This window comes from Hibiscus syriacus, unplaced genomic scaffold (genome assembly GCF_006381635.1).
Source record: "Hibiscus syriacus cultivar Baekdansim isolate YM2019G1 unplaced genomic scaffold, ASM638163v2 tig00110761_pilon, whole genome shotgun sequence".
NCBI lineage: Eukaryota > Viridiplantae > Streptophyta > Magnoliopsida > Malvales > Malvaceae > Hibiscus > Hibiscus syriacus.
In genome coordinates this window covers 666,845-686,002 of record NW_024062849.1, presented here as the reverse complement: position 1 = coordinate 686,002, position 19,158 = coordinate 666,845, and the positions used below count along the sequence as shown (strand labels likewise).

General features: G+C 31.3%; 1 protein-coding gene and 1 pseudogene across 3 annotated transcripts; both read left to right on the top strand.

Annotated features, from left to right (window-relative positions):
- Positions 1–8,725: 8,725 nt before the first annotated feature.
- Positions 8,726–18,177, top strand: LOC120139562 (non-specific lipid-transfer protein 1-like). 3 transcript variants are annotated; one of them, XM_039154735.1, is made up of 2 exons: positions 8,726–9,201; positions 18,123–18,177. In XM_039154735.1, exons 1-2 carry the CDS (start codon positions 8,804–8,806, stop codon positions 18,160–18,162), a joined length of 438 nt encoding a protein of 145 aa, XP_039010666.1. In that variant the 5' UTR covers positions 8,726–8,803; the 3' UTR covers positions 18,163–18,177. The 3 variants fall into 3 exon arrangements, with proteins under 3 accessions (XP_039010666.1, XP_039010667.1, XP_039010668.1); XM_039154736.1 differs by lacking the exon at positions 18,123–18,177 and adding an exon at positions 9,256–9,508; XM_039154737.1 differs by lacking the exon at positions 18,123–18,177 and adding an exon at positions 9,286–9,497 and having other exon boundaries at positions 8,727–9,147.
- On the top strand, positions 17,592–18,215 carry LOC120139563 (annotated as a pseudogene).
- Positions 18,216–19,158: the final 943 nt, after the last annotated feature.

The window sequence follows — 19,158 nt, the reverse complement described above, 5'->3', positions numbered from 1 at the left end:
TAAGTTTAAGCAATTATATTTGTAGGTGTGTATTGTTAATAATTTAAAAAATTAAAAAAAATATTACCTTATAATCTATTCAAAGAAAAAAAAGATAGAACGATGTGAAGCGAGGGACTATAACGTATAACTGACATCTATGGTGACAAGGCTCTTTTAATATAGAAATAATGCATCCATGTTCCATAGCCGTCCTGTGCAGGAAACCGGCTGAGTTCTTTCCATCGGCATTTACTTTGTTGGGTCCACATTGACGGCAGCGGCAACGGCAACTGTAATGACATTGCTCCATTACTACGGCCTTCAAAACACAAACAAAAAGTCAAATATCTAATTATGTTTGTATAATTGAAATTCATCATGTCAATTAACTACTATTGTTTACAATAATGTAGTGAATTAATTTTAGATACCATCGGAGTATTACTCAATCTGAAAGTATATATGATTTTGATTGATACGACATCGGCAACTTGGGACCATACACTCCCCTCTCCAACTCTTAGATTCATTGAGTACCGGTTGGAAAGAATCAAAGAAGATAACCATCCATCAACCCCAACTCAGCTTGAAAATGAAAATCATAATTAAAATATATATAATAATTTAAATTTTCGAAAAATACGATTGGAGTTCACTAGTTTATTCACAACCCTCGTATGGAACAATTCAACTTTTAATTTATTGCCATTATTATTAATTTGTTTGTTTTAGTTAATTACTTCCTAGAAATATGCAAATTGCGAAGGCAACAAAATAATTTGTATATATAATCCTTGATTAACGATTACATAATATTAAGATAAAGAGGAAGTTGTTGGAAATAATTGGTCAAGAATGGAAAGATGTTATTCAAGTGAAATTAAATCAACTTCTAAAATACAGATAAATAACTCAAACACCTAAAAGTGTAATGCAGATGGGATATAAATGAGTAATCGTAATATACTACTTGAATTATGAAGATTTTAAAATTACTTCGTGGTGGATGCAATGACTTTATTATTTTAATAATTATGAAAAACTTCATAATGCATCTAATAATTTTTGGATTCTCGTATTTATCTTTGAAGGATTTAAAGTGTCAGAAGCATTTGAAATTTCTTTGAAAATTTATACAAATATGTTCGATTATATATTTAGATGAAATGAATTCATTTGATTGTATATGGTATACCTGACTCGTTGACTATTTGTTGAAAATTCAATGAATAAAGTTTGGTGATTAAATTGGAAAAGTTTAATGTTTAATATCTAAAATAGGAGAAAAAAGAAAGTTCAGTGATGATTTTTTAATTTACCCATTTTAAATAATACATTTTCTGAAAAAAATATAATAAGCAGATAAATAGTTATTTATCGCTTAATGTTAAAAATATAACGTTGATTTTATTTATAAAAAAACTTATATTTTAAAATTTATTTATTTATTATTGAAATAAAATAACTAAATTATTGCAACAATATTCTAAGGGATAAAATAAGATTAAAATTATGAAACAAATAATTTTCAAAAAAAGATTTATTATCATATAAAACAACACCTACTAAATAATTTTTCGACGCATAATTTATGTAAACTAAGATTACACCACCATTCAAATTTTAAACTCTAAACTTTAAATCTTAAATTCCTAATCTTAAATAGGATACATGACATTAAAATAAACATACTTGATAAAGTAAAATTTGTGCAACATATATGTCAGGTAATTTTTCATACTTAATTTCACTAACATACCAAATATGTTATGGTATAAATTCAGTACTTATAATTCCAATATTAAGTTACAACATGTAATTTTACCATTTGTTAAACAACATTTAAGTAATACTTATTTTCTCTTTGGTAATTAAAATAGATACAGATTAAATTTTAGTGATTAACCGTTAACTAGTGTTATCAACAAATTAATGCATTATGAGTCGATTTTCTCATTGTCCAGACGATTAAATGACAATGGCATCTCCTTATCAACATGTTGGAAATAATTTAAAGGTGGCAGATCACTTTGTAAACTCAAACTTTTGAGTTCAATACAAGGTTAAAGTTAGTTTTCCTGTTGTTTTAACATGGTATTAGAGGGAACGATTCAGTTCTTGATTTTTTTTCTCACATTTGTTAATGTCATGCGAACCTCCTCTATACGAATCTTTAGACATACTAAACGTATTCTGTAAGCGACCACCAGGGATTACATGTTAGTATACGTGGTTTTATCACGTGAACCTTCGCTGTGCGGACCTTCAGACAGGCAAAACGTATCTTGCGAGCGACTATCGGTAACCATGTGTCGATCACTTATGACCCCCGCAAACACTCCTGCGCATGATTACCGGTGACCACATATTGGTACACGTGGTTTCATTTGATGACCCAAACCCGACGGGTTTGGATCCGACCCAATCGGGTTTGGATCGGGTTTTTTTTAGAAGATAAGTTCAGGTCGGGTTCGATTTGAGTTTAAGACGAAAAATACATGATTCGACCCGAAAAATAATATAATTATACTTTGTATATTTAGGGATAATTGTAACAATACCCCTCTTTATATCATTTTTTTTCAATTAAGTTCCTATTTTATTGAATAAAATTAATAATTTTATATTATTACGGGTAGGGTCGGGGTCAAATTTTATCTCAAAAGTCGGGTTGGATTTGGGTTGAATAAAATTATCCTAAATTCGGGTCAAGTCGAACTTTGGGTGGAGAATATAAAATTTCGGATTGAATCGGAATGGCCGAAAACCCGACCCATGTCTATCCTTAAGTAGAAGGAAAATAAAATGGCAAAAACACCCATTTGGCTTAAAAATAACTCACCTTAAAACTATCATAGTGTCTTTGCCTAACCAATGGAATTAGAAACCCAATGGCTAAGCTATTGCATGCGTGTAACACTCTCAGCCTAATATGGGTTCCTCGATCCGATCTAAAGTGTCACTTTAAGGTCATTAGAGTGATTCACATTGAAAATACAGAGAAATTATAATTTTTGATAAACCATTTAAAAACCATTAAACAATTTGTAAATAAAACATAAGTCCATAAATTAATTTATAATCAAAACAAAATTCTACAGTGCATTGTATATAAACAAATTTTAGACTATAATATAAAAGCTTTATATGACATACATGCCCCCTATTTACATGTTCCATACTCCGCAAACAACTCTAGTGGAACTCCCATTACTGATGTTGATAAAAACACATGATCATTTCCTTTAACCTGAAATGGTAAGTAACAAAGTGAGCTTTGGGAAGCTCAGTAATACAGAATTACCAGATGTATGCAATAGGTCATTAAGTACATGGTAAAGCATAAATTTCCTTAATGATACAGGCATCATCTGGCTCTATCGGTGAGTTCAGATTTCATCGATTAGTTTTTCAGGTAACAGTCGGAATACTTACAGTCCGAATAAAACGTTCAGAGACAAATTCAGGAGATTGAGTTGAAGAATCTAGTGTGTTCCATCAAAACCAGATAAAAATGTACAAATATTTTACTAGACAATAGTAACTTAAAAACATATTTTAAAACATTTGTAAAACCCTCCAATCGAACATCGATATGATGTTTCCTAGAACTGCATCCATAACGACTTACCCTAGGCCCAAAGGGCGTAAGGGCCAACCTAAGAGAGCATCTTGGGGGGCTGAAAGCCTACTCAAGGGTCACCTTAGGTCCGTAAGCAATTACCAGCTTGATTAGAGTTGAACCCCCATACTCCAGAATCCTACCCATACAGTATCATAATAAAACAATTCATATAGTAAAGAGTAAATTTAATGATCCATAAATCATATATAATTATATTTTCTAGTGAAACAGGTACCCATAGAGCATATATCAAGTAGTCATAGTTCATAAATGGTAAATCCATAAACCAGTAAATTAGAATATCGAATAGTTAAAATATTCGTAAACCAACCATATAACAAATCACATTTTAGAATAGATAAAACAACCATATAGCACACAGAGAACACATTAGATGATCAAGTTATATTCTAGAGGTACTTTCTAAATATCAAGCAAGAAAAACATGAAACTTCTGCAAACTGATCGAACTTTAGAAGCGAGATCCCTTTTAAAGAGTTCGATAGCTAACATTTTAATCAATCATTAGGAAAGTGATACAATAGGATCATATAATATTCGAATGTACCCTAATGATGTTTAGGAATTCTTGGGGCGATTCCATCAACCAGACTTACAAGGGCATTTTAGTCATTTTATTCTTGAGAAATTTTGGTAATTCATTTTAATAAAGGTAAGCAGTCATTTATAGTATTTCAAATTTCAAGTATCTTATCAGCTTCCAAGTTCAATCGAACTGTACTGATCCCAGAACATGCGATAGTTACCATGTATGTAGGTAGAGTAACTTCATGAATATTCATTTCTTATTATTGATTGCACTATAGTGTCGAACTGATCACCTTCAGGATCATCATTGGACGAATCTTGAGGAGATGAATGAATATTCAGGCAGTATTTATTTTATTCTCATATTATAACAATAGCTAGCATGTCTGATATGTTTGGGTCGTGTTTCAACCCTTCGGGGTGATACAACCTTTATTTATTATTTTTATCATTATTTCCAAAATTTATCCAAGGGCATTCACTTATTCTAGACCATGAAGGTATTTAGGTCATTTTGGTACTTAAGGTTAATTTAGTCATTTCAGGGCTCGAGTGTATTTCATTCATTTTGAAACACAATGGTATTTCAATCATTTTGGGGTTTAGTTGGTATTTCGATAATTTCAATATTCAAGGTATTTTGGTCATTTTACAATCTAAGGGTATTTTGGTCATGTTGAAATTTTTGGGTATTTCAGTCATTTCATTCAATTCAATCTTTCCCTTTAATTTAAACTTCTCATTTATTTCAATCATTTCGAATAATTCTGACAATAAGAGTACTTCAGATAAGTTAGTATTCGGGTGTTTGCTTATAAATCAGGAATTTTAGGTCTAGTGCTTTCTCAAAAGTTACGAACTGATTATCAATAATATTATAATCAAATCAAGAATTTAATAGATGAATCAAAAAATTTATCGAGTTAAATACGAATTCTCAGGATAATTTCACTATCAAGGTCAATCCGTGTCATTCTTACCTTTTAAGGGTAATTTTGTATTTTCTTATCCATGTATTTTCAGCATTAAAACTTTTAACGAGAATGACTATAATTTAAAGATTCTGAGGTTGATTGTTTTTTTGGTTAGTCACTTAACTTGAAATTATTTTTTTATTAGTCTTCCAGTTCTTATCCTAATCATCACAGTTTTATTCAGTTTACTTACTTTTTACTACATTCATATCAAGTTTAGAAATGATTTACTATACACATCTGACCAAACACAATCATCCATACATTAACAAATACCACCAACATGTTCCGTAAAGCATGCAAATGGTAGTAATATATTACCTTGATTTTTGAGCTATTTCGATCGACCATTTAAACTCCATTCAGTCACTCTCGAACTTGAATCCAATGCCAAAAAATATCTCGGATACATACAAAACGAATTATATCAGAAACATAACATAATAGCAAAAAAACGGATCGAATTAGAAGGTAAAATGCTGAAAAAAGCTTATCAGGTTTGAATTTGGCAAAACATAACTCAAAAACGGATTCAGAGCATCGAAAAACGTTAGAATAGGTGTTCCCAGGAAAAAGTTAACGTCGGTCAACAGTTAACGCCGGTAGGCTCAGTCAACTAGGCTCGATCGACTCGCTTAGTCGGCTCGGTCTAAACCAGTCCATCCGATTTAGATCGGTTAAACTGGTCAACAGGTTCCCTTGGCTAGCAGACGATGCCCATGCGTAGAGGGCGACGCGTGCGGCGGCTTCGGTCATCGATCGGCATCAAAATTTCCAGATCGATAGGTAAACGACTCAAGAGTCTTGTGGTGGTGTCGGTGTGGCGCAACAGCGACTAAAAGGGCTGAAAATCAACAAGAACCGTGCGATGCAACTTGAACTCTGACAACCCTTCGACAAGTTCTCCACGACGAATGATTGGGCTTTACGTAAAAAGGGAACTAGGTTTTGATCGGTCGAGGGTGGCACTCATGATGGTGGTGGCGGTGATGTTCACCGACGAACGATGACATAGGCGAACGCTAGAGGTTTCGCACAGTTTTACCTAAATCCTCGAAGAACGACGATCAATTTTGGGTAAACGACGGTTGGGGTTGGGCCTCACGATGATGGTGAAACCTCTGGCGGCGACGATGCACCTCATGGCTGGCCAGAGCAACAAGGTCGATGGTGGTGGGGTGGTATGGGTCGGTGGAATGATTTTGGGTGTTTGTTTTATTTTTTATTTTTTTGTTTCTAAAACGGGGAAAGGGATTGGTTTTTGCCAAAATAGTCTGATCCCAACTAGAAAATATATTTTTATTAATTTAATCTCAAATAGCATCTTAGTTTAGATGGTAGACAAATGGCACACCTCTCCCCTATTGAACACGGGTCAAACCTTGTTAACCCAAATTATTTATTTATTTTATAGAAAATTTTAACCCCGACTTCAAGGTGTGACAATGCTCACTTTTGCAATTTTCTCATCATTTAACACAATCAAGGAAATTACCATGTATGTCCCTCAAGAACCGTAGGGTTTAGTGATTAAACATCAAGCTTTTAAATTCACATTCATTATGATCTTTATTTAAGAAAAGTATTTAGCTTAAGCTACTAAATTTATAATTTAATCAATTTAATCCTCAAAAGTCAGATTCAAAACCAACCAACTCTTTTTAACTCTGCAATTCTCCGAACTCGGTCAATTAGAATTTAAATTTCAGTAAAGCTTAGTGAAATTTGATCAACAATTTACTTGTTCATTCTTCCCCACTCGAAGATGAAAATAATAGAGAAATATGTAATTGAAGTGAGAGGAGGTTGGCGGTGGTCATAAATCAAATCGAAGAAATGTGGCCAATTGGGGCTCTTGTTTAATGTCATTATCAGGCCACTTTGTGGTTGAAATCAGCCTCGTTAACCTAACTCCTTCTCACCATGTCCTTGACTTGACACATGGCTGGTTCTGGTTAGATTTTATCAAACTATGTAGTTGATTTTTTTTATTGTCCTTTTTTTTTCATTGCTAAGAAATAAAAAATAAGTCAAAAAATAACGAAAATGGAATTATTCTTATTCAATAAGTATTTCTGTACATAATAAGTATTATTGGTTAAAAAAATTAAATGGAGATGAAATAGACTAAACTTTCAATTTTTAGTTTAACAGGTTGAATAAGACGATTTAATAATTTTAAAAAATAACATAAAAATAAAAAAATAAAAAAATCTCAAAAAGTTTAAAAAAATATTTACAACAACCAAAGAGAAGCAATAAAACCAAAACATAATAAAACAATCCCTCCCCTCCCCTCCCCTTATCAAATAAAAAAATTATAAAACAACATATATAATATATATGAATTTAATGATTAACAAAATTTACCTTAATTACTTTTGAAAAAAATACATGTACATAAAATAGGGGTTAAATGAACACAGCATCCAAAAAACCGCTCGTCTAATATTCGTTTATTAAGCTAAATAAATAAGTATGAACAAAATTCTTATGTTTATTTAATAAACAAAAGAACACGATCAGTGGTTCTCTTTTTTAAAAAAGGAACTCGAACACCAATATTCACGAACTAGCTTGTTAATTGGCTCGTTTATTTGATTCTCTTTTTCTTTTCTTTTCTTTTTTAAATTTTAATAATTGACAAAGGTATAGACTATATTGAATATAATGTGAACTTTGGAGTTCAAATTGTAAATCATAAAGAAATTAAGGACTATAAGCATAATCATCATTTTCTTTAGTTTGCAAATATAAAGGGTAAAAATAGAGTGTTGATAGCACTATCGAATATGTTTGCGAGCGTTAACGGATAAAAATGGTCGATCACATTCGAAAATAAATAAACAAACATGATACAAAAAATTTAAAAGAACATGAACTAAACAAGAACACCGTCAAAAATAAAACAAATAAACATGGACACAACTTTACTCGATCCAGCTCGGATCATTTACCATCCGAATTTAAAATAGTTTATATGTTTGTGTTTTTTTTATCATATTCCAAATTGACAAATATAAAAATTTCAAACAGAAAAAAGCAACTGATCAGTCTCATATTTCAAGGGAAAATGGTTAATTAGTCTCATATGGAATACACAATAGCAAGATGTGCACATGCATAAATAATGACGACGTGAAGAAATAGTTTGTGGATTAAGCAAAGAAAAAACGAACGTAAAATCACATGGCAGTTAGGCAGAAATTAGGAAACTTTGGTCTCCAAGAGGACCGTTTCTTTGATTCGTATTTTTCAGGAAACTAAATTTCATGTGATTAGATTAGCTAATTTGGCTCACCAAAGGACGTTTTGATATTTACAATTGCTAAGCCAAGATCCTACTAAAATCCCAACATATATGATCAACTAAACAATGGAGTAGTTCAGTATTATTATTATTATTGAAGACGAAAGGGTAGATACAAAGCTTTTTCAAAGCATTAAAGGCACTCAACAATAAGAGGAAGAAAGAACCCTTGCATTGAATTCAACCAACTACCAACGCTGATGTATTCATACGTATATCTCAGTTTCTTTCCGTAACCCTACGCTCAACTTCTGGCTATAAAAGCACTCGAAGCCCACGAGCCTTAACCACACAACAATCATTAGCACTCGCACAACACTTTCCTTTCAACTTCTCGTTCGTTGTTTCTTGCAATTAATCAATATGACTAGCTTTATATCCCTTAAGCTTGCATGTGTGATGGTGTTGTGCTTGGTTGTGGGTACACCATTGGCTGGGGCCATAACTTGTGGTCAAGTCACTACTTCCCTCGCACCCTGCATAGTTTACTTGAGGAGTGGCGGTAATGTTCCTCCAGGTTGCTGCAAAGGGATCAGAGATCTCAACAGCGCCGCCACATCAACACCAGACCGCAAAACGGCTTGCAACTGCATAAAAAATGCGGCTGGAAGCATTCCTGGCATCAATTATAACCTTGCAAGTGGTCTCCCAGGCAAGTGCGGCGTCAACATCCCTTACAAGATCAGCCCCAGCACTGACTGCAACAGGTTCGTATCCAATCTAAATGAAATTACGACGAAAGAAAATTACCCAAATTTGTTGGATATAACACTTAGTGAGTTAATTGCTTATGGTTATCAATTTATTAATCGATGAATGTTTTGATTTTGTTGTTGCATTTGCAGCATCAAGTGAAAGAATTGGCCACGGAAGGCTGCCAGCTAACGGGAAGGGAAAAGTATGAAAGTATCAAATAAAATGGATGTTAAAAATCCGTAGGGATAGCAGGCGTTGTCCTAGTTTTAGACTTGTTTTCGTTGTGTACTAGGTCGCTTAATGCGACTATCAAATGTTTATCATTACCTGTTTTTATTTAATATTAATGCAACTTATGGTCTGTTTCTTCTATATAATATTAACCTCATACTCTTCATTTTCCTTCTTTAGACTCTTTTATATCAACATTCACAGGACGGATGCACTAAGCCATTTATAGAGTAAATATATGTTCATTATTTTTAAAAACTATTGTTAAATTTAATTTAGTGTATCAATAGGAAGAGAGAGAAAAAGAGAAATTTACGCACTCATTTTATTAAAAAATATTAAAATTTTAAATTTTCATCTCTAAATTTTTGGATCCGTCACTAAACATTTGTATACGCTAGTTGCTAGTGACCATGACAATCATGGTTATTAAATAATTTAATCAATTTATGCCATGATTCTACCTCTTAAATAAATTATGATACAGGTGGGGGGAAATTTCATATTAGAAATGTATTTATAGAAAATTATTTGATGAAATGATAAAAAAATTTATACTAATTTTTATACTAATATATTTTAACCTCAAATAATTAAAATAAATTTTAATTATTTTATTTAAAATTTATATAAAATTATAAATAAAATAAGGATTGTAATAAAATTTACGCAAATAAAATTACACATCATCACGACATAAAGATTCTTAGAGATTAGGTCTCCTCCCAATCTCTTAAATTACAGAGTTTAAACTCTACTGCAACAATCATATGAGCATTTCAAATCCATAAATTAACTTTTAAACTTTGCGTTGATTATTGATTTTGAAAATTGATATTGAAAGGTGTTTTTGGACTATCTAAGTGTTTAGTATTATTGTTAAAAGAATATTTTTGAAAAACTAATAGTTATTTTAGTTTGATATTATAATATATAATATATATTATATTTAAATTCTTTAATATTATAATATATATATATATATTAATTTAAATTATGATTAAAATATATAAAGGTAATTTCATTAAAAATAAATAAATTCATAATGATTATACACGTTTCACAAAAATATATAAAATTAAAATATTTTTCAAGGAAACTTGAAAATACAAAGGAATTTTAGCTTTAAAGGATTATACATGTTTCTATTTTATTGCAGGGATTCAAGAAAACTTGAAGTCTACGTGACAGAAACATCTAATTAAGAACAAAGTAATTTTTTAACAATGACAAATAGATTTCATTAGTAAAAATAATAAAAGGAGTTTTCATTAATAAAAATAACGAAAGAAAACAAAATTATAACGCATATAATCATAGAGAGAAAAATAGATACAATAGTAAAAAACTATAAAAAAAAACCCACAAAGATATAATTATATTTTGACTTTTGAGCTGAAATCCTAACTTTATTTCTGAATGTAATTATATTTTTCAGAAATGTACTTCGTAAATAAATCTAATTCATTTATTAAAAAATAATCAATTCTTAACAAGTTTCTCTTTTTTCCAAAAATTTCTTGGGAGTTTATGGATGGTATTCTAATTATGGTAAACTACACGTAGTCCTTCGATTATAAAGTGTTGTTTATTGAATTTTTTACTATTAAAACTTACAAGATGATTCTCCGACTATAAGGTGACAATTTTTTGAGTTCTTCGACTATTAAAAGTTATAAAATAGTCGCCCAACTATTCATATGTTCCAAACTCGTCTATTTTTTATTAAAAATCTAATAGCTTTCTGAACTAAGATATGATAAAACTATATTTTAATGATGTATATTGACATCCTCGTTGCTTTCAAGAACTCTCGACCAAATAATATATTAAGAATTGACTCAATAATATAATGTAAACAAATACTCGATCCACAAAATATAACTCAAACAATTTGAAATCAAATTTTTATAATATCTTAGTGAGCAGATTAACGTACAACTCAAGTAGTCTTCGAATTTTTAACGAAAAATGACAAATTTAAAACATATGAATAGTTAGTTAATTATTTTACAATTTTAATATCCAAGAGACATAAAAAACGACATCTTATAATCAAAAAACCATTTTATAATTTTTAATAATCAAGTAATTTAATGAACTAATGCCTTATAATCAGGACACTATTTGTATAATTTATCCTCCTAATTAAATGAGTGATGATTTGTCACAATTATTGTGGGTGTTACCTGTTTGGGCGGTATTTATTAATGTGGGGGTTGTGCGCAACAATGGAACCTGGTGGACGATACATGAAACAAAAGAATTAATGCCTGAAATAAAAGGACAATCATTTTCTGCCAACACTATTTCATTACCAAAATTGTAATTTCACGGCAGCTACCGACCATGCTGCCGTCTATTAATGATCATGGCAGCTTCTAGTTGGCCAGAAGCACCAGTCAATGAAATATCAACACATCTCAACCTGGAAATTGTTTCAATTAATTTATGAAATGCTTAAACAAAGATTAATTTAACTAATATTCAAAGTTATAGGGACTTAAAATTGAATTAAACCAAAACAAAATTTGAGGACATAGCCCCTCCCATGTTTCACTTGGCTTTAAAGTTATACTTATGTTTTTAACAAAATATATGTTCGATTAAAATATGTAAGTATTGGCACCTATATATATATAATGTATAACGCTGTTATAAATATATTCAATAATTAATTGTATAAAAATACAATGATTTCTAATAAATATGTTAAAATGTATTTTTTTCCATCCCAAGTTTGATAAGAGAAAATATATACTTTTTAAGATGAAAACCTTCAAAACAATCTCCATCGATAAATTTTAGTACACTTATAAATCTAGAAAATTTTATTCTTAATGTTTTGACATAACATTTTCTTAGAATATTTAATTTTTACCGATTTATTTTCTATTCTATTAAGTGGCATTGGCAATAAAAAAAAATGTGCTTTCTAGACTCTGTCGTTGTGCGCATAGAACACATCGATCGTTTAGGCACGTGCAAGCCACAAAATCACAGCATGTTTTGGCACGTGTAACGGGAACCAAATTAGCCTGTTCCAAGGAACCTTGTCCTCCCTTCTAATTTCAAACCAGAAATCCCTCGTTCTCAACATCCTAGAGTTGCCAGCAGAACAAGTCCTTTAGACCGAGCCCCCTCGGATTTTGGAAAGCAGATTTTTCTCCAACACACCTTAGCGCCGGAAGCCGATGAATCGTGGCCCTTCCAGAAAGACCGTGAGCAAATCTGCTCGATCCTTTTCACCACCGCTTTAGGAAGCAAAAGCTGCCTACGCCAAAAGTTAACAATACTAAACAAAATAGAACAAATCAGCTGTAATCTTCCCGCGTAGTTCAACCTTTTATTTGGCCACAGCTCCAGTATATTTCTAATGCTATTTAACAACGGCTGGCAATCATTTTCCGACAATTTTCTCGTAACCGAAGGGACTCCCAAATATCTCATAAGGAGCAAACCAATCTTAAAGCTAGAATAGGCACCGATTCTAACCAACTCATCAACAGGGACCCCAGAAGCAAATAAATTGCAGTTAGTCACATTCAATTTTAAATCCGAGAAATCATAGAAACAATTTAGAACACTTGTATACCGACAATGGAATCCATAGAGCCCTTAGAGAAGATAAGGAGATCGTCGACAAAGCAAAGATGCGTCAAACCCATTTTCTTTCGCTTTGGGTGAAGCTGAAAGTTACCGCGACGAACAGCCATGTCGAGCATTTTGGACAACACATTCATGGAAAGGAGAACAGACACAGAGAAAGATGGTCTCTCTGCCTAACATCCCTTGCACCTCTAAAGAAACTGATTAGACTTCCATTAAAAGCAACAAAGAATCGAATTATGGTCAAGAAAACTCTAATTCATTGTCTGAACTTCTCGGACAATCTCTGCAAATTCGATTTGAAGGTATGAATCGCTATATATATTAAAAATGTTATTTTCGTTTAGCTTTGAGTCATTATTATATATGTTCATTATATATAATATTTTATGAAATGTAAAGTTTTCATTATTCTTCGATGGTGGAGAGTTTAATATATGTTTAGGTTTGTACACATTTAAATATAGCATATGTTTTTAAGATATTAGACAAATACTTAAGTAATTTAGGTATGGATCGTTAGATAACAGCTAGACAATTCGTACGATATTATTAAAATTAAAATATTATATGTTCAAATATCACAGGTTTGATAAATTTGAGATTATCAATATACAAACTTTAATTTTTTTTATTGCAATATGAATGTAAAAAATTTACCGCATGGACTGCTAATTATGTATTGAATAAAGCCAATACATTTGCTGTCATTTATTCTATGAACAATAGGAACATTTCAAAATTGAAACACACATACATTAAGGTCTGTTTGTTTCACAGAAAATATTTTACGGAAAATGAAATATGAAAAATGTTTTTCAGAAATGTAAAACATTTTTCAATGTTTGGATGGTTCATTGTAAAATGTTTTACACTGTTTGGGTAATTTTCCTGAAAACTGTTTTCAGAATCTATTTTTAATGAAAAGCTATACATATTGAATATGTTTTATTATTTATTATTTTTTTAAAGGTTAATTGTTTTATATATAATTATATTTTATAAAAATAAGTATTTTAGATAATATTAATAATTGATTAAAAATATATTATAAAAGTTTATAAATCCTAAGAATGTTTAATTAATAGTACACCAAATTAAAACAACAGTAGTACATAACATTTTGCTAATAATAATATTGTCAAATTAAAACAACAACAATTTACAACCATAATCATACATAGTCTAATTCATAATTAGTGCTACAACACATCAATCCAACAATACAAGTACTGAAGTCTATACTACAACACATTAGAGTTAATATGTTGTCCAATTCATAAATTATTATACACTACATTTAAAGTTCACATCTTAACCTTGGGTAAACTTCTGAAGTCAAATTTTCCTATGCTTTGTTTTTTTAGTCAAGAAAGTTTTGGCCTCAAGGTCATTCTTGGTTAGAAAATCGAAGACCTCACAAAGAAAATCGTCACAAAATCCTTCTTTCTCCATTGACATAACTTCTTCGTAAAGATATGGTGTCCTATCCTCGGTAAATTTTTTGAGTGCTTCAACAATCTCACCAAGTTTCTCACCTACAAACTGAATATAATCATCATTGTTTATCTAACTACCAAATCAATCAATGGTTATTGTTGTCATCTTTTGCTACTTTAGGGAGGTGTTATAGGAAAAGCTTAATTAACCCCAAACGGTTCATTTGTATATTCTAAATATTCAATGTCATTTTTTTAAATCATTTCACATGTAATTCAATTAATCAATGTCTAACAAATTGAATTCATTGTATTTCTACAACTAAAAAGACGTGTTTGATGGGAAAAATAATAATATTCTTGATCCAATCAGAATGTCTAAACATATTCAGCAAAGATTCAGGTCTTTCGATTAACCTACAAATCAATACACAACAGATTACTTGAGCTCTCTGAGTGGAATTCCTCTAACTACCGACCTTAGAACATACTTGAGAGTGCTAATTATTCATAACAATCACAGCTCAAATGCCTATATTCACCTATTGGAAAAGGTTATGAATAAATTAACCGGTTGGAAAGGAAAAGTTCTCTCTATGGCTGGACGACGTACTCTAATTCAAATGGTCACAACAACCATTTTAGTCCACACGATGCAAATGACTCAATAGAAATTCTGTGTTAAAACTGCTTCCAAGAACATCGTGAACATAAGTGAGGAAAAATGAAGCGACCTTCAAATATAAAATTAAGAACCCAAACCATATTTTTCAATATGACCGCAATTTAGTACATTATGAAGCGACCTTCAAAGATAAAATCAAGAACCCAAACCTTCAAAGAAATAGGATGGGATATCGTTTTTACCACTACAGGGAATACAAACATCACAAAGGCTTAAAACACCACATAACAAAACAGAACAATTCTTGTGTCCATTGTAGACACAATAATAGATGGGTTGAGTTGATTGCACCCACCCAACCGGCTAACAGCAAAAATATATTAATGAAGGATGGTTTTAACCGGTGACCTGTTAGTATAAAAGGAAGGGCTTGGTTTCTTGTTTATCGTACAGTGGTTTCGAATTAGCTTATTCTTCTCTTCTCTTATTTTCGTCTTTAGTTTAAAAAAAAATATCTTATTTTTGGCGAATTATTCTTTTTTTGTTTCCCTAATATTTCTTCTTTTCTTTGTATACATAGTTTATTTTAAAAATCAATTAATGTTTTTTCCTTCTTGTTTTCTAATGCTTTTTTCAAAGAGATCATCTTCAAGGTATTTCAATGGTTTATATATATTCAACCTAAGAAACCCAATACGGAAATAAAATCTTTTGTTGTTTTTTCCTAAGAAAACTAAACAAATACTCTTCATTTTTCTTATAGATTATGATCTATATAATATATAGTTAGATGGATTTTGTGGGGAGAAAAGAACAATTCTTGTGTCCATTGTAGACACAATAATAGATGGGTTGAGTTGATGGCACCCACCCAACCGACCAACAACAAAAATAACACTAGAAATTTAAAGTTTCATAGCTTCTGATAAGCATATTGAGTACCAAAAAGTAAAGGTAAAAATGATGATTTCTCAGTTGAGATTAAACAAACCCATATTGAAATTTCACAGAAACTATAAACAAAATCAGAAATCGAAGAAGTGAAATAAGAAAAAAGAAAAAGGAGATGAAGAAACGAGACATACTTGAGAAATTGTATCACCCGCCTCGTCAGTGAGAAGGATTTCAAACGGTCGTCGGTGTGGAGCAAGCGACGGGAGAAATCAATCTTGGTCTTCTCTGTGTGGAGCAAGGGCCGCTTGGAAAACAACTTACCCTTTTAGAAATGGTAAGTTGAAATACCGTGGATTTGCCTAAGTTTTCTCTTGACCGTAAAATGTTTTACGTTGACTGGAAGTTTTACGCGAACCAAACACCCGAAAACGGAGAAAACATTTTCCCCGTTCTAAACATACCCTAAGTTTTTAGTTATTTAAAAAAATGGTCAAGTGTCTATAAAACATATTGGCATAAACTCTATGATTGCACGTTTAACAAGGGACAATCACCCTAGATGTATCATGAACACACGAGTGTGGGTGTAATATCAGTTGAATATATTTAATTTTAGTGAGATGTAATTGTTATTAATATTTAAGAAATAATAAAATATTATAAACACATTGTATTTTGTAATCACTCAAATTATTAAAAATAACATATACGTTCTTCCATGTGTCGGAGTATAAATAATGTTTTGGTATGTATCAAACACCATACATAAGAAAATAAGAAAAGAAAAAAGACAAATAATCTGAAGTCCAAAAGTATTCACGGGATCTCCATGTCCCGAATTACTACCTAATATACTATAAAACCAATTCTGTTGAATATGATTGTTGGAGTAAAAGATTGTGGAGTTTGTTTGTTTCGACACGTATGCTAAATCATTAAAATCTATTTGAGGATAACTGAGTCATAAATCATATATTCCAAATATATATATATATTACAATATTTTATACGCTCGTATATTTATAATATATTTATGTTCTTTTAAATACTTTTTATATATTATTATTATTATTATTATGAATTTTTATAAATATTGATCAAAATCAAGATTCAAGTCTCACCATTGATATTTTTATAATAATCTGGGTTGTTTATAAAATAATATTTGTTTTTTTTTTAAAATAATTTATTTTGGTAACATAGATCTTATAGACGCAATTATTCGAACTTGAATATTTTTTTAATAGTCTGAGGTGATTACAAGATAATATATGTTTATAATATTTCTTAATCATTGGCAATGCATACACACCCTGTAAATACAACTACTTGAATTCAAGACCTTTAAGGAGATCAACGTTCCCTTTCACCATTGATGATTTTTTTATTAATATAACTTTCAATGGAATTGCGTTATTTAAAATAAAGAATTCTCATATTTGTGAGAAGGAAGGTAGGAAACTTTAAACCAAAATTTCAGTCCTGGCTGTGGAGGCATGGTTGTTAATTTAATTGAAAGAAAACAGCAATCAAGGAGGAGGTAGGTGACGGTTGCCCGTAATTACTACGTGGTTGCCCGTAATTACTACATTTAATTCGGCTTAACGATTTTCTCTTTCACTCGACTTTCGGCTATAAAAACCCACTGAACCCTCAAGCCCAAACCACACAACAATCAGCAATCAGCATTAGCACTCAAAAGCACTTTTCTTAAAAGTAGTGTCAAATCGTTTGCTTCTCCTTGTAATTAATCAATATGGCTAGCTCTATGTCCCTTAAGCTTGCATGTGTGGTGGTGTTGTGCTTGGTTGTGGGTGCACCATTGCCTCAAGGAGCCATAAGTTGTGGTCAATCTCAAGCTCCCTCGCACCCTGCATATCTTACCTGACCAACGGCGGTGAAGTTCCACCGGCCTGCTGCAGTGGGGTCAAATACCTCAACGCCGCCGCCCAAACAACACCCGACCGCCAAGCAGCTTGCAATTGCCTCAAAAGTGCGGCTTCCAGCATGAATAACGTCATCTATAGCTTTGCAAGTGAACTCCCACGCAAGTGCGGTGTCAGCATCCCTTACCAGATCAGCCCCAGCACTGACTGCAAAAGGTTCGAATCTTGTTCAAACTCAATTTACGACCAAATAACATGGTTCAAATTTCATTGCTTATGGTTATCGATATAATTAATTGATGAATGTTTTGTTTATGTTGTTGCATTTGCAGCGTCAAGTGAAGGTTCGGCCATGGAAGTTGGTCAGTAAATGGAACGGAGAATAACGGTAGCTATAGAATAAAAATGGGATATCACTCTTAGTCGGAGTTATCCCAGTAGTAGAGTTGTTATTTGTGTACTAAGTCGCTTTATGAGATTACATTATACAAATATTACTTATATACGCTTCCATCTTATTTCTTTTAAGTATATTATATAAAAATTCACACGAACTAATTATAATGAAAATTACTATTATTAAGCACAAGTTTGATTTAATCCATTTATGCAATAATGATATAAAGATGACATTTAATAAATATGATATTGTTATCATTTTTTTTTTGTTAAATAAAGTATGAGATTCACTCCTCACAAATTTTTATATGTTTACCTGAGATATTTGGACAAATGGTGTGGGTTGTTGGTAAATAAACCGAGTTTGAATGAATAAAATAATGTTTATGATCATTTATTTATTTTTTAATGTGTTCATGCTCGGTTTATGTTCGTTTAAATTTTTAATATCGTGTTCATTTATTTATTCTTGATGGTGTGTGTGTACATTCGTTTAGTTTTCGTGAATATATTAACGAACCAAACGATATCATTGATAAAGAAATTATTGTTATTCTTTGAAGTTCCGGATTCGAGCACCATGAATGTCAGGGTTTAATCGTTTAATATCAAATAATTAAAAGTTAACATTAAACAAATGTTACCTTATATTTATCCCAGATTAATAAAAAATAAATAAAAGTATGTGAACATGATATGAAGCAGCATCTTGCTCATTATCGAACCCATTGTCATTGGCTTAAACCACGCTGAAACTACTAGCTTTATCAAACAAGTGTTTCATCAAAGCGATCATGGACCGGATTTGGTACTCTATATCGAGCTCCTTTTAAACACCCCCAATCATGATTATATACGCAAACCCGTCACAATTATTTATTTATTATGACTCTCCCACCATATCTCTTGAAAACTCGACCCCCACAATCACAGCAACTT